At 43.6% G+C, this 12,942-nt stretch overlaps 1 protein-coding gene across 1 annotated transcript; it reads left to right on the forward strand.

Annotated features, from left to right (window-relative positions):
- Window positions 1-7,218: 7,218 nt before the first annotated feature.
- LOC102986053 (ribulose-phosphate 3-epimerase-like) lies at window positions 7,219-10,489 on the forward strand. The gene is given in 3 exon segments (XM_024131375.1): window positions 7,219-7,251; window positions 9,724-9,839; window positions 9,841-10,489. Coding segments are annotated over 3 exon segments (798 nt in total).
- Window positions 10,490-12,942: the final 2,453 nt, after the last annotated feature.

A 12,942-nucleotide genomic window follows, 5' to 3' on the forward strand; every position in this document is an offset into this window, starting at 1 on the left:
TAGGGTTCCAACAGCACACTTCTCATAGAGGTCGAGGTGGTCTAACCATTTTACTTTCAGTTAACATTAAAGCAGCACTGTTCTGGGTAACCAAGTTCATGCATTCCTATGAGGGGAAGAAAATGGGGGGCAGGGGGGCTGGTGACCAAAAAGTGTGAGAAAAGCTGCATATGATGGATGCCCTTGCTGCAGACTGCAGTGCTCACTCACATGCTAAGGCCCCTGGGAAGCTGGGTAGTCAAAAAGCCTGTTTAGCTTTAACTCTGTATTTCCCAAGTTTATTTGACTATGAATATTTTTTTCTTTATACTTATTCTAATTATCCATTGGAACATGCTTTGGAGAATATTGTTTTAGTGTCTAGGTTACTTAAAATAGTACTAATTAATTTATACCTATGTGTTTCTTAGCTGTTTGGAACTGATCTGACAGTCCCCAGAAGCTTCTATTATCGCTTAGTGGCCATAAGTTAACCATATTCTTGCAAAATCCCTGGACAGCAGAGTTGGCAATATTTCTGGCAAAGCTTCACCTGGAAATTCTGAATTGAGATTATGTCCTTGGGAATGAATGCTTGAGTCAAAGAAGCAAATATCAATTTCACCCATCACCTCAATCTTAAGTGTCTGATGGACACCTGTGATAAACCTTAGAGAAGCACCATACGGATGAGTAAGCCAGAGCTGCTTATCATTCCTCTCTGCTCTTCATTGCTTTACTCCGCACGGCCCCCAAACCATGCCGAGGTCCCCCTTCATGTTTCCCTGGGTCACACTGTTGGGGGCTCTGTCCCACCACCCACACGTCAGCGAGGTTAGATAATGCTAAACACAGAGGTCACGTGGAGAGAGGGTCTAGCAGACTCCTTGGTTGACTTTCTAAGGTCAGGGATTTGACAGAACTCCTTTCCCGTGGCCACTTTAATGCATTTCACTTACTAGTTTGCTTTTTAAAAGTTTTTAAACAGTCAACCAGCCACGCAAAATGCTGTGTGATGTGCACCTTTGAGGCCAGAAGCATGGCACAAAGGTGGTGCCTGCCCTCGCCATTTAGGTGGGCTCAGCAGGGTAGCAGGGGCTTGTGGGGAGTGGGAGGAGGCTGGTAGGAGGAAGAGTAGTTAGCAATCCCGTGTGGGGAAAGTGGAAACCCTGGGCCATTTCACTGTTAAAGAGAGGACCCAGCTCTGTGAAGTGTGTGCTGTAACTGGGGCTTCTAGGTAGAGGCGGTAATGAAGGTCAGCCAGAGTATAGCGTGGTTCCAGGTCAGAGATTTGCTGGGGATACAGGGGAAGGGGCCTGGCCAGAGTTGGGCAGGGTGCCAGGACCCTGGAAGTCATCTGCCTTGGTCCTGATGGGCTCAGGAGTTAGGCAGGGCCGAGTATGCTTGCGAGAGGCCTCACTGGCCTAACCTAAAAATTAACTTATACAATCTAACATCCAGCATCCTAGGACAGGCTGGCATTGAGAGGCAAGATAATGGAGCAGTTGAGAGCACAGATGTCGGTGCCAGACTTCCAGGGTTCAAATGCTAGCTCTGCTGCTCACTAGCTGTGTGACCTTGGGCAAGTCACTCCACCTCTCTGTGCCCCTGTCTTCCCAGGGAGGAATAAAAGTAATACCTACCTTATAGGGTTGTTTATGAAGATTAAAGGAGTTAAGATATGCAAAAGCACTTAGAACCGTGCCTGGCACCTAGTAAAGTGTTGAGATTTACCTGTTATGATTAAATGGTGGGCTTAGAGAACATATCCGTGAGCTGCTGGGTACTGAGAGCTGCGGGGGTGCTGGGTAAGCAGTGGGGAGGAGGGGGGCTCCAGGGCAGGTGGGCAGGAGCAAAGGAGAGAGGGAAGGGACTCTGCCTGTGGGCAAGCCAGGGAGGGGAGAGCTGGATCTTGAACTCACCAGACACCCCACCGTTTTTGGAACAGGGAAGGTTGCAGAGCCCTGTTCTGTGCCCATAGGCCCAGATCACAGTTTGCTCCTGTCTCCCTAGGAAAAAGGGGGTCATGGCCACGTTCACATCCCTGTCCCTAGGTTACCTGAGTTCCCCTCCTGGCCTCCTTCTCCAGTGGTTCCCATGTGTCTCTCATCTGTTCTCTTTAGAACAGTCACAAAAGTTTCAACTAAACTTAGTATCAGGTTATAATTCTTTTTCCTGATGACTCAGCTTGTTTTTCCTTTTTATTTTCTGCATGAGAAAAGGGAAAACCTTCCCTAGGATCACTGAACACAGCCTTCCTTTCTCTTGATAATAGCCTGGTGAAGGTGGGGAGGGGGTAGTGCCCGGAAACTGCCAGGCAAGTAGAGCTGACTGTCCACACGTCACAGTGTCCAGAGGCTTCTGTGTCCCCGTGTCCCCTGCTACCTGGCCTGTCGGCACCGGCTCCAGGGGGCTCTGCGTGCTCACTGGCCCAGCTTTCAGAACCAGGCCTCCACCAGCCAGCCCGGTGGGGGGCTCCAGCTCCATCTCCCCATGGTGACGTGGGATCTGTTTCATCTCAGTATATAATTAGCTAAAACTAGACCAAGTCACTGCTTTTAACAGCTCTTTTGCCTCCTGATCTTACCCACTCCCATTTTTGTTTTGGAAGGATCTTCCTTTCCACTTCAGGGTCCAGAAATATATATTTGGTTTTGTTTAAAAATTGTTTTCTAATATCAATGCGACCGTCTTACTCTCTAACTCTGCCAGCACCCTCCTGCCTCTTTTTCTTACCTGTGCCATTTCCTCTCTAGGTCGTGTCCTCAGCCTTGTGCTTGGGTATGAAAGCATCCTGGACGTTGGGCATCTAGGTCTTCCCCCCTCTCACCTCCACTTGTGTCCCACTGTCTTCTCTCAGCACCACCTCTGGACCAGTTCGGTGGACCCCAGCCCTTGGTTCAGACCTTTCTGTTTTGGGGCCACACGGCAGCTTGGTGTGTTAAGGGCAAACCTCACTGGCATCTAGGTTCCCCATACACTGCTTTGATGTTCCCTCGTCAGCAGCAGCCTCAGTCCCTGTGTCACACTGAGAGCCAGCCCCTATCTCATAAGCACTATTAAATTTAAAAAGTAGGTCCATATTTGGCACTGCCCACTCAGCACGAGGTGCTAAAGTCTGCACTATTCACTGCTAAGTTCTTTGTGAGTTTCAGTCAGCTCCTTACTTTCTTCGTCTCTAAAGGTGGCCTCTGCTTCTTTTCCTGGCTTCACACCCTGGGTGAGGAGAAAGGTAGTGAGATGCTCCTAAGACCAAAGTCATGATTGCTCCCCTTTCCTGAGGGTCTCCAGACACAGGTTCAGGGGCACGTGTAGGTAGTGTAGGTTTGTATGTTCTGAGGGGAGAAGTGATTCCACAACAGAAAGAAGTGGCCTCACAAGAGTGAAAGGACAACTTCAAACATGCTGTCAGTAACTCATCAAATGACAGCGATGAAGTAACCCTTCAGGTCATGCCTGGCAGCCAACTGATCCTGGGCAGGGGAAACCAATGGCCAAAGAGAGGAGGAAGCACACCTGAGCCAACTTGCTCACGAGCTGCAATATGCAAATGTGGGTACAAAGTGGTTACTTAATTCCTGTACCTGTTCTGACTCAGCACACGCTTGAAGTATTTATTATTTATTTATTTTAACATCTTTATTGGAGTATTATTGGTTTACAATGTTGTGTTAGTTTCTGCTGTATAACAAAGTGAATCAGCTATACGTATACACACTAGAAGTATTGGGCCAGGATTTGACAGGATGCCAATCCAAACCATCCGTGGTTTTTTTTTTTTTTTTTTTTGCGGTACGTGGGCCTCTCACTGTTGTGGCCTCTCCCATTGCGGAGCACAGGCTCCGGACGCGCAGGCTCAGCGGCCGTGGCTCACGGGCCCAGCCGCTCCGCGGCACGCGGGATCCTCCCGGACCGGGGCACGAACCCGCGTCCCCTGCATTGGCAGGCGGACTCTCAACCACTGCGCCACCAGGGAAGCCCCCATCCGTGGTTTTAAAGTGACTGTACTTAGCTGACTTATTTGTGATCCCCTCTTCATTACTGTGTCTTGGACAGTATCAAAAAAGACCTGCCTGTGGCTGTTTATATAAATCTTCAAGTTCAGTATCTTGTGAGCTTCCAAAACTTTTGTTGGCAGAATATGGTAGTGCTTTATAAATGCATGTGGGAGAGAACCTTGAAAAGATGGTAAACTCGTTTATAGAAGAGGTAGCAAACAATGGCCTTTCTGGAACATAGAAAACAAAATGTATGCATCTGCTTTAAGCAGCTTTTTATTAGCGAAATGCACGGCTTGCTTTATAAATAGTAAAAACCTAAGCCTTGGCAGCAGTTTTAATTCTCCAGGGAGCACAGATTATGTTCAAAGGGCTAAAATGGTTCATGGTTAGATCAGAATGGGTTACGGAACAATTAGAAAATTCAACTCAAAATAAATGTTGAGGGGCTTCCCTGGTGGCGCAGTGGTTGAGAATCTGCCTGCCAATGTAAGGGACACGGGTTTGAGCCCTGGTCTGGGAAGATCCCACATGCCGCGGAGCAACTGTGCCCGTGAGCCATGGCCGCTGAGCCTGCGCGTCTGGAGCCTGTGCTCCGCAACAAGAGAGTCCGCGATAGTGAGAGGCCCGCGCACCGCGAAGAAGAGTGGCCCCCACTTGCCGTAACTAGAGAAAGCCCTCGCACAGAAACGAAGACCCAACACAGCCAAAAATAAATAAATAAATTTTAAAAAAATGTCGACTGAGTGGTTCTAGGACTGAGCGCTGTTACTGGCGGGTGGGGTGTCTAACATTTGGATGCATCTGAATTATCATCACAGAGTGAGAGAGGACCTTAGCCGTCATCTTCTCTCTTTTCCCCAGCCTCCAGTCCTGGAACCTCTGACAGCCTATATGGTTGACCTTGCCCAGGACCTCACAGGCAGCCTACCTCGTGGATGCTTGCCCAGATCTAAGCTTATACGGTTTCCCCGTGGCCTCGAAATACCCAGCTTCCTCTCTGAATGGCCCAGAGTGAATGCATGTCTATAAGACAGGTTTTCTAATACCTGAAGTTAGGTCTCATGTGTCTTCCAACTTGGCTTTTCCTTTTTCGGGCTGATTCTGTGGATCTGGATCCTTCTGAGGTGGCTCACTTAATCAAAGAGAATGAACTTCCTGGAGAGAAGAGAACAGTGCTTCAGCCAAGCAAAGAGTAGTAGCTGTGCTTCTAAACTAGACTGTCCAAAAAGCCCATGAGCATTTTCTAGACCAGCATCCCATCTCATTCAGCCTTTCCTCCCTTTCAGAGTTTCCAGAACTTTCACCATCCTGGAGGTCCAGCACTAGCTGGCATCAATTAACCAATGGTCTTAAAAGGGATAATAATATTCCATTGTATGTATACATATATACACACAGCATTTTGTCCATCTGTTCGTCCATTGATGCATGCTTGGATTGCTTCCACCTTTGACTCTTGTGAATAATGCTGCTATGAACATGGCTGTACAAATATTTGCTCAAGTCCCTGCTTTCATTTCCGTGGGGTATATACCCAGAAGTGGAATTGCTGGATCATATGGTAATCCCATGTTTTGAGGAACTGTTATGCTGTTTTCCACAGGAACTGCACATGATCATTTTTTTTTTACTGCATATGCTATAGTATAACTATAACAATTTATTAGATATTGCCAAACTTTTTTCTAAAATTATATACACACACACACACACACACACACACACACACACACACACACACATACCCCTACCAGCAGTGACCCAAATCTTTGCCAACACTATTATCAGATTTCTTAATTTTTGCAAATTTTGTGGTTTTAAAATGATTATTTTATCATGGCCTTAATTTTTATTTCCCTAATTACCACTGCAATTACTCATTTTACATGTTTGTAAGTTTTGTTTTTCATATGGAAGTCTTTAATCCATTAAGAATTAATTTTTGTGTATGGTGTATGATAGAAATCTAATTTTACTCTTTTTTTAAAAAAATTGATTTATTTTATTTTTGGCTGTATTGGGTCTTTGTTGCTGTGCACAGGCTTTCTCTAGTTGAGGTGAGCAGCGGCTACTCTTCATTGCAGTGTGCAGGCTTCTTATTGTGGTGGTTTCTCTTGTTGCAGAGCACGGGCTCTAGGCATGCAGGCTTCAGTAGTTGTGGCTCGCGGGCTCAGCAGTTGTGGCGCACAGGCTTAGTTGCTCCGCGGCGTGATCTTCCCGGACCAGGGCTCGAACCCATGTCCCCTGCATTGGTAGGTGGATTCTTTTTTTTTTTTTTTTTTTAACCACATATCTCTTCCCTCTTGCGTCTCCCTCCCTCCCACCCTCCCTATCCCACCCCTCTCATGGTCACAAAGCACAGAGGTGATCTCCCTGTGCTATGCAGCAGCTTCCCACTAGCTATCTAATTTACATTTGGTAGTGCATATATGTCCCTGCCACTCTCTCACTTCGTCGGTAGGTGGATTCTTAACCACTGCGCCACCAGGGAAGCCCTTTACTCCTTTTTATGTGGATAACCAAGTGTCCTGGCTCCATCCTTTTCCCATAGCCACTATCTCATATGTCAAGTTTCCATATATGGTTGGTTTGCCTCTGAGCTGTTTGTTCATTTGGTTACTTTGTGAACCTACGTTAATGGCATCTGTTCTCTTTATCAGGAGGGGACAATGAGGTATTGAGAGAGACTGATCCTGGGTTAATTGGGCACTTACTGTCCAGCATTGTAATTGCACCTGGCTATGGACGAGGTGGTTAGAATTGGCCTGCTGGTTGAATAAAGTCCATGCACTCATGGAGCTCAGAGATATACATATTTAAATCCCGATGATGTAATGTGGTAAGTGTGGTAATAGAGGAATAGCTGACATGATATGAGAAAAAAACAGCAAAGAAACAACTAACTAGTATTTGGGTGTCCAAGAAGGTAACAAGGGTGTGACCATTTCAGATGAGCTGAGGTCTAGAGGTACACAAACTTATTATCAAATCCCAGTGCTCCTACTTATTAGCTGTGTGACCCTGAAAAATTCTCAAGACATCGTTGAGCCTCAACTTCCTATCTATTCAACAGAGGTAATACTACTACTTACCTCAGAAGGTTGCTGGCAAGATTAAAACAAACCATATATCAGGAGCACTTAGCCCAGGGCCTGACACAGTGGAAGTCCTCAATACATGTACACCTATCAATTCATTCATCCAATAATATTAACTGAGTACCTACTATGTGCCAGACATGGTAATAGGCTATAAGTACAAGTGTGAGAAGGCAAATGGTCTTTGCTCTCATGTAGCTTTTGGTCAACCAGGATACACATATGCTTATAAAATATTCACACAAATATATCATTACAGATTTGATGAGTGCTATAAAGGGAAATCATCGCATGCTAGGATAGAACAGAAGAGGGAAACCTGATTGATGATGATTGTTTTTATTGTCACTACACATTTCTGAGCTGGGACTTGAAGGGTGGATAGGAGTTTATGGGCACGGCAAGCGGGGATGGCCATTCCAGGCAGACTGAACTTCAGAGGAAAAGGCATGAGACGCGAAAGCTTTTCTCTAGGTCAGGGGCAAGTGCCTGGGCCCCCCTCACTGCCCAAAGACTTAGAGGGATTCCTCATGTCCACCTTTCCCAGGGAACAGGCAGGAGAAGAAGTTGAGTGCCTGTGGCCCGCAAGCAGGTCTGGTGGCTCAGTGAACCCTGATCTTTTGTCAGTGTGATAAAGTGTTCTCAATCCACTGACCAGCTCCTTGGTAATAGTGGGCTGAAGATAAATGGTGAAAATGGCTTAGATGAGCTGGATTACAGTGAAGTCCTTTTGATGTTAATGTTGGTCAAAAACGTATTTAGGACTGACCGCAGTTTGGCACTCCAAAGCTCAAAGATAAAAAGAGGTGCTCAGAGAAAAGAAAGTAAAGTGATTAAAAGATTTTCCAAGACGTATGTGAAGTATTTTTACAAGCTAACGGTGAATACTGTTTGCCATTTAGAGCAGATGGGACAAAGAGTTATATTTGCAAGAAGGGAAATACAGATGTTTGTGAGGAGTTTTTCTGGAACAAGTACAATTCAATAGTTCTCAAACTGCAGTGTATATCAGAGTCTCTCCAGGAGCCTGTTAAAAATTTAGACTCCCCCTGCAGTGACGGCCATTGTCAGTGTGCTCAGGAGTCTGCATGGGTTCTCTCCCAGCCAGAGAGCCCTGGCTCCGCCCACTCCACACCGCAGCTAGCGCTAGGTCTGGGGCAGATGCGTCCTGGGAGAAGTTTGCCACAGAGGCAGCCCAGATCCCAGGGGGCAGCATAGCCACCTCAGTTCCTGCAGCCACTACGCCCCGACCCCCAGCCCCAGGCTACTCCACACCAGAGCCTTGCACTAGATCTGGGACAAACACAACAGAGAAAGGGTTGTGACCTTGGGCAGCTTCTGAGCAGAACTGCAGCTGCCTGTGTAGGCAGTGCATAGGTCCTCACTTGCTTCAGCATCACCTCCTTTGAGGTAGGGCTCACACTCAAGGGCAATGGATCCTGACTGAACCCAACCCTCAGGGCTTCTAATCCAACAACTGGGGGGGCAGACCCCACCCCTGCCAGGGTGGCAAGAGAGGAAGCCCCATCTCATATCCTGCACAGGCCTTAGATACTACAACACCTACCATACCCCCTGTCCAGGGGATAACAGCCAGCACACCCTGAGGAAAGACGTGACTGGTGTCCATACCAAAACCAGCCCTTGCATGAAAAACGCGGGACATACGTAGTCTACACAGGGATGTTCTCACATAAAAACACCCCTTCAAGACCACAGTAGATAACTGTTTCTCTTAAATTCATAGAGACAGAGAAAGTTAAGTAAAATGAAAAGGCAGAGGAACTACACCCAATCAAAACAACAAGAGAAATCCTCTGAAAGAACAAATTATGAAGCAGAGCTCACCTGTCTACTAGACCCCAAGTTCAAAAAGGTGGTAATAAAAATGCTAACTGAATTAAGAAAGATTATCAATAGAAACACAGATCACTGTAACAGGAACTAGAAACTATAAACATGAACCAATAAAAAATATACAATTCCATTGCTGAGATAAAAACCAATCTAGAAGCAATGAATAGCAGACTAAATGACACAGAAGAATGAATAAGTGATCTGGAAGATAGGATAATGCAAATCACCCAATCAGAACAGCAGACAGAAAGACAAATGAAAAAAAAAAAAGAAAGAAAGCAACATATAAGATCTATGGGATAATATAAAACATGCCAACCTATGCATAAGAGGGGCTCCAGAAGGAGAAGAGAGAGAGAAGGGGATCAAAAAATGTATTTGAAGAAATTATGGCTGAAAACTCCTCAAACCTAAAGAAGGAAACAAATATCCAGGTACAGGAAGCACAGAGGGTCCCAAACAAGATGAACCCAAAAAGACCAAGACATATTATAATTAAAATGGCAAATGTTAAAGAGAGGATTCTAAAGACAGCAAGAGAAAAACAGAGTCAGTTACAAGGGAACCCCCATAAGGCTATCAGTTGATTTCTCTGCAGAAACTTTGCAGGCCAGAAGGGACTGGCACGATATATTCAAAAAACCTGCAACCTAGGATATTCTACCCATCAAGATTAGCATTTAGAATAGAAGGAGAGGTAAAGAGTTTCTCAGACAAGCAAAAACTAAAAGAATTCAGCAATACTAAATCTACACTAAAAGAAATATTGAAGGGTCTTCTCTAAATAGGAAAGAAGGGCATCCGGCTGCAAGATTGGCCCATCCATCCTCAACAGCAACCTGGCCAGTTTAGGGGCTGAGTGCCTCCGGACTCTGGACTCTGGGGCCGATTATCTGCACCTGGATGCATTTTGTTCCCAACATCACCTTTGGTCACCCTGTGGTAGAAAGCTTCCGAAAGCAGCTAGGCCAGGACCCTTTCTTTGACATGCACATGATGGTGTCCATGCCGGAACAGTGGGTGAAACCAATGGCTGTAGCAGGAGCCAATCAATATACTTTTCATCTCAAAGCTACTGAGAACCCGGGGGCTTTGATCAAAGACATTCGGGAGAATGGAATGAAGGCTGGCCTTGCTATCAAACCAGGAACTACAGTTGAGTATTTGGCACCATGGGCTCATCAGATAGATATGGCCTTGGTTATGACAGTGGAACCTGGGTTTGGAGGGCAGAAATTCATGGAAGATATGATGCCAAAGGTTCACTGGTTGAGGACCCAGTTCCCATCTTTGGACACTGAGGTTGATGGTGGAGTAGGTCCTGACACCATCCATAGATGTGCAGAGGCAGGAGCTAACGTAGTATCTGGCAGTGTCATTATGAGGAGTGAAGACCCCAGATCTGTGATCAACCTGTTAAGAAATGTTTGCTTAGAAGCTGCTCAGAAACGTTCTCTCGATCAATGGAACCACAAAGAGTCCAGTGTTCTGCTTATGAGATCTCCTTTTTACTGGAAAACAAGAATATTGCCTACCAAATCATACCACAGTTGAGGCAGTGCTGCTTTTCTGAGCAATTATTCATTTCAGTGACTAAAATCCATTTTGCAGAATGTTCCAAGAGGTTAGAAATTGGTGTGTATTACATTTTCAGTGATGGAATTTAAAGATTAATGTGGTAAAATACCATTTTTACTGGGAGACTTGATTTTTATAAAGAGTAAAAATATGGCTATATCAAGGTTATGACCAGAAATGTGTCTTAATGCCTAAGGAAGGCATATTAGCTACTATGAAAAAAATTTTTTTTCTGAATTTCTAAAAAGAATTTTCTTTGCTTCTTGGCTTTTCTGAACGCAAAGGAAGTCCAGTTTTTCCTGTTTCATGTCATTTTTGATTTGTGTATGTGCGTGATAACTAAGTTTGGATCTGGCTGGGATGGCTCTTCTAGCTTCAAAAACATCTATTTTTTACTTTGCACCTTATATTTGATACATAAAAAACCCAATGTATTATGAAGTCCAGGGATTTTCAGGTGGTCTGTTGTAAAACTCAGGCACAAGTTTCATCAGGGTGTTTTCTTTGTTAGCTTTGCTCTAGGGGCAGGTTATTCAGTGGTTCTTCCCCCAACCCCTACCCACCCTCCACCAACCCCATTTCCCCTTTATCTTAATCACACCCGCTATTCTTAAGGACATAAGATGTTTTCCTAGCTCTATGCTAAAAGGAAAGGAAGGCCTCTATTTGGAAGTAATATTAAGTTGAATCCTGACTCTCTTCCCCTTTCTATTTGTTTGACCTTAGCAAACCAATCCAACCAACCTCTCTGAGCTGATTATTAACTGATTTATATATTGAACATAATCATAACAACAGTGGGGGGTTGTGTTAAGGATTAAGAGATACTATTAATTATATACGTAAAGCTTCCACTACTATTCCTAGAATTGTAGGGTAGTAGAATTTGAGGATGCTCAATACAAAGTAGCTATCATTATATAAATTTATGCTTTGTAGATTATAAAGTATGTTGATATAATCTCATTAAACCTACAAATCAGTCCTAAAAAAAAAAAAAGGAAAGAAGCAAGACTCTATAAGAAAGGGAAAATCACAATAGAAAAGGCAATATATGAAAGGATTGAAGATCACTTAAATAAGCCAGTACCAAGATTAAAAAGTAATTAAAATTATAAAAGAGGTTATAACCACAATAAACAGTAAAAGGATAAGCATCAAGATGTAAAATAGGATGTCAAAATCACAAAATGTAGGAGAGGGGAGTATAAAATGTAGATCTTTTAGAATGTGTCTGAACTTAAATGACTATCCGTTTAAAGCAAGTAGATATAGTTATGGGTCAACATACTTGAAATCTATGGTAAGCACAAATGAAAAACATACAATAGATTCACAAAAATCAAAAAAGAAAGGAACTCAAGTATACAAAAGAAAATCATCAAATCACAAAAAGAAAAACAAAAAGAAGAAGAAATGAACAAAGAAGAACTACAAAACAACTGGAAAACAAGGATTAAAATGGCAGTAAGTATATACCTATCAATAATTACTTTAAATGTCAATGGACTAATGCTCCAATCAAAAGACACAGAGTGGCAGATTGGATAAAAAAACAAGAACCTACAATATGCTGCCTATAAGAGACTCACTTCAGGGCAAAAGTTACACACAGACTGAAAGTAAGGGCATAGAAAAATATATTTTATGCAAATGGAAATGACAAGAAAGTGGGAGTAGCAAAACTCATATCAGACAAAATAGACTTTAAAACAAAGGCCATAAAGAAAGACAAAAAGGGCATTATATAATGATAAAGCGATCAATACTAGAAGAGGATATTACACTCGTTAACATATATGCACCCAATAAAAGAGCATCTAAATATATACAACGAATACTAACAGACATAAAGGGAGAAATTGACGATGATACAATAACAATAGGAGACTTTAACACCGCACATCAATGGACAGATCATTCACACAGAAAATCAACAAGGCAACAGAGGTCCTAAAAGACACAATAAACCAGTTGGAATTAATTGATATCTACAAGACACTACATTCAAAAAACACAGAATACACATTCTTTTCAATTGCTCATGGAACATTCTCTAGGATAGACCACATACTAGGTCACAAAATAAGCCTCAACAAATTTAAGAGGGCAGAAATTATTTCAAGCATCTTTTCTGACCACAATGGAATGAAACTGGAAATCAACCACAGAAAGAAAAATGGGAAAAGAACAAACATGTGGAGACTAAACAACAAGCTACTAAAAGAAACCAACAGGTCAGCAGTGAAACCAAAAAAAATCAGAAAATACCTTGAGACAAATGAAAATGAAAACACCACCTTACAAAATCTATGGTTTGCAGCAAAAGCAGTTCTAAGAGGGAAGTTCATAGTGATACAGACCTTCCTCAAGAAACAAGAAAAATCAGAAAGACCACAAAAGACCCAGAATTGCCAAAGCAATCCTGA

This window comes from Physeter macrocephalus, chromosome 5 (assembly GCF_002837175.3).
Source record: "Physeter macrocephalus isolate SW-GA chromosome 5, ASM283717v5, whole genome shotgun sequence".
NCBI lineage: Eukaryota > Metazoa > Chordata > Mammalia > Artiodactyla > Physeteridae > Physeter > Physeter macrocephalus.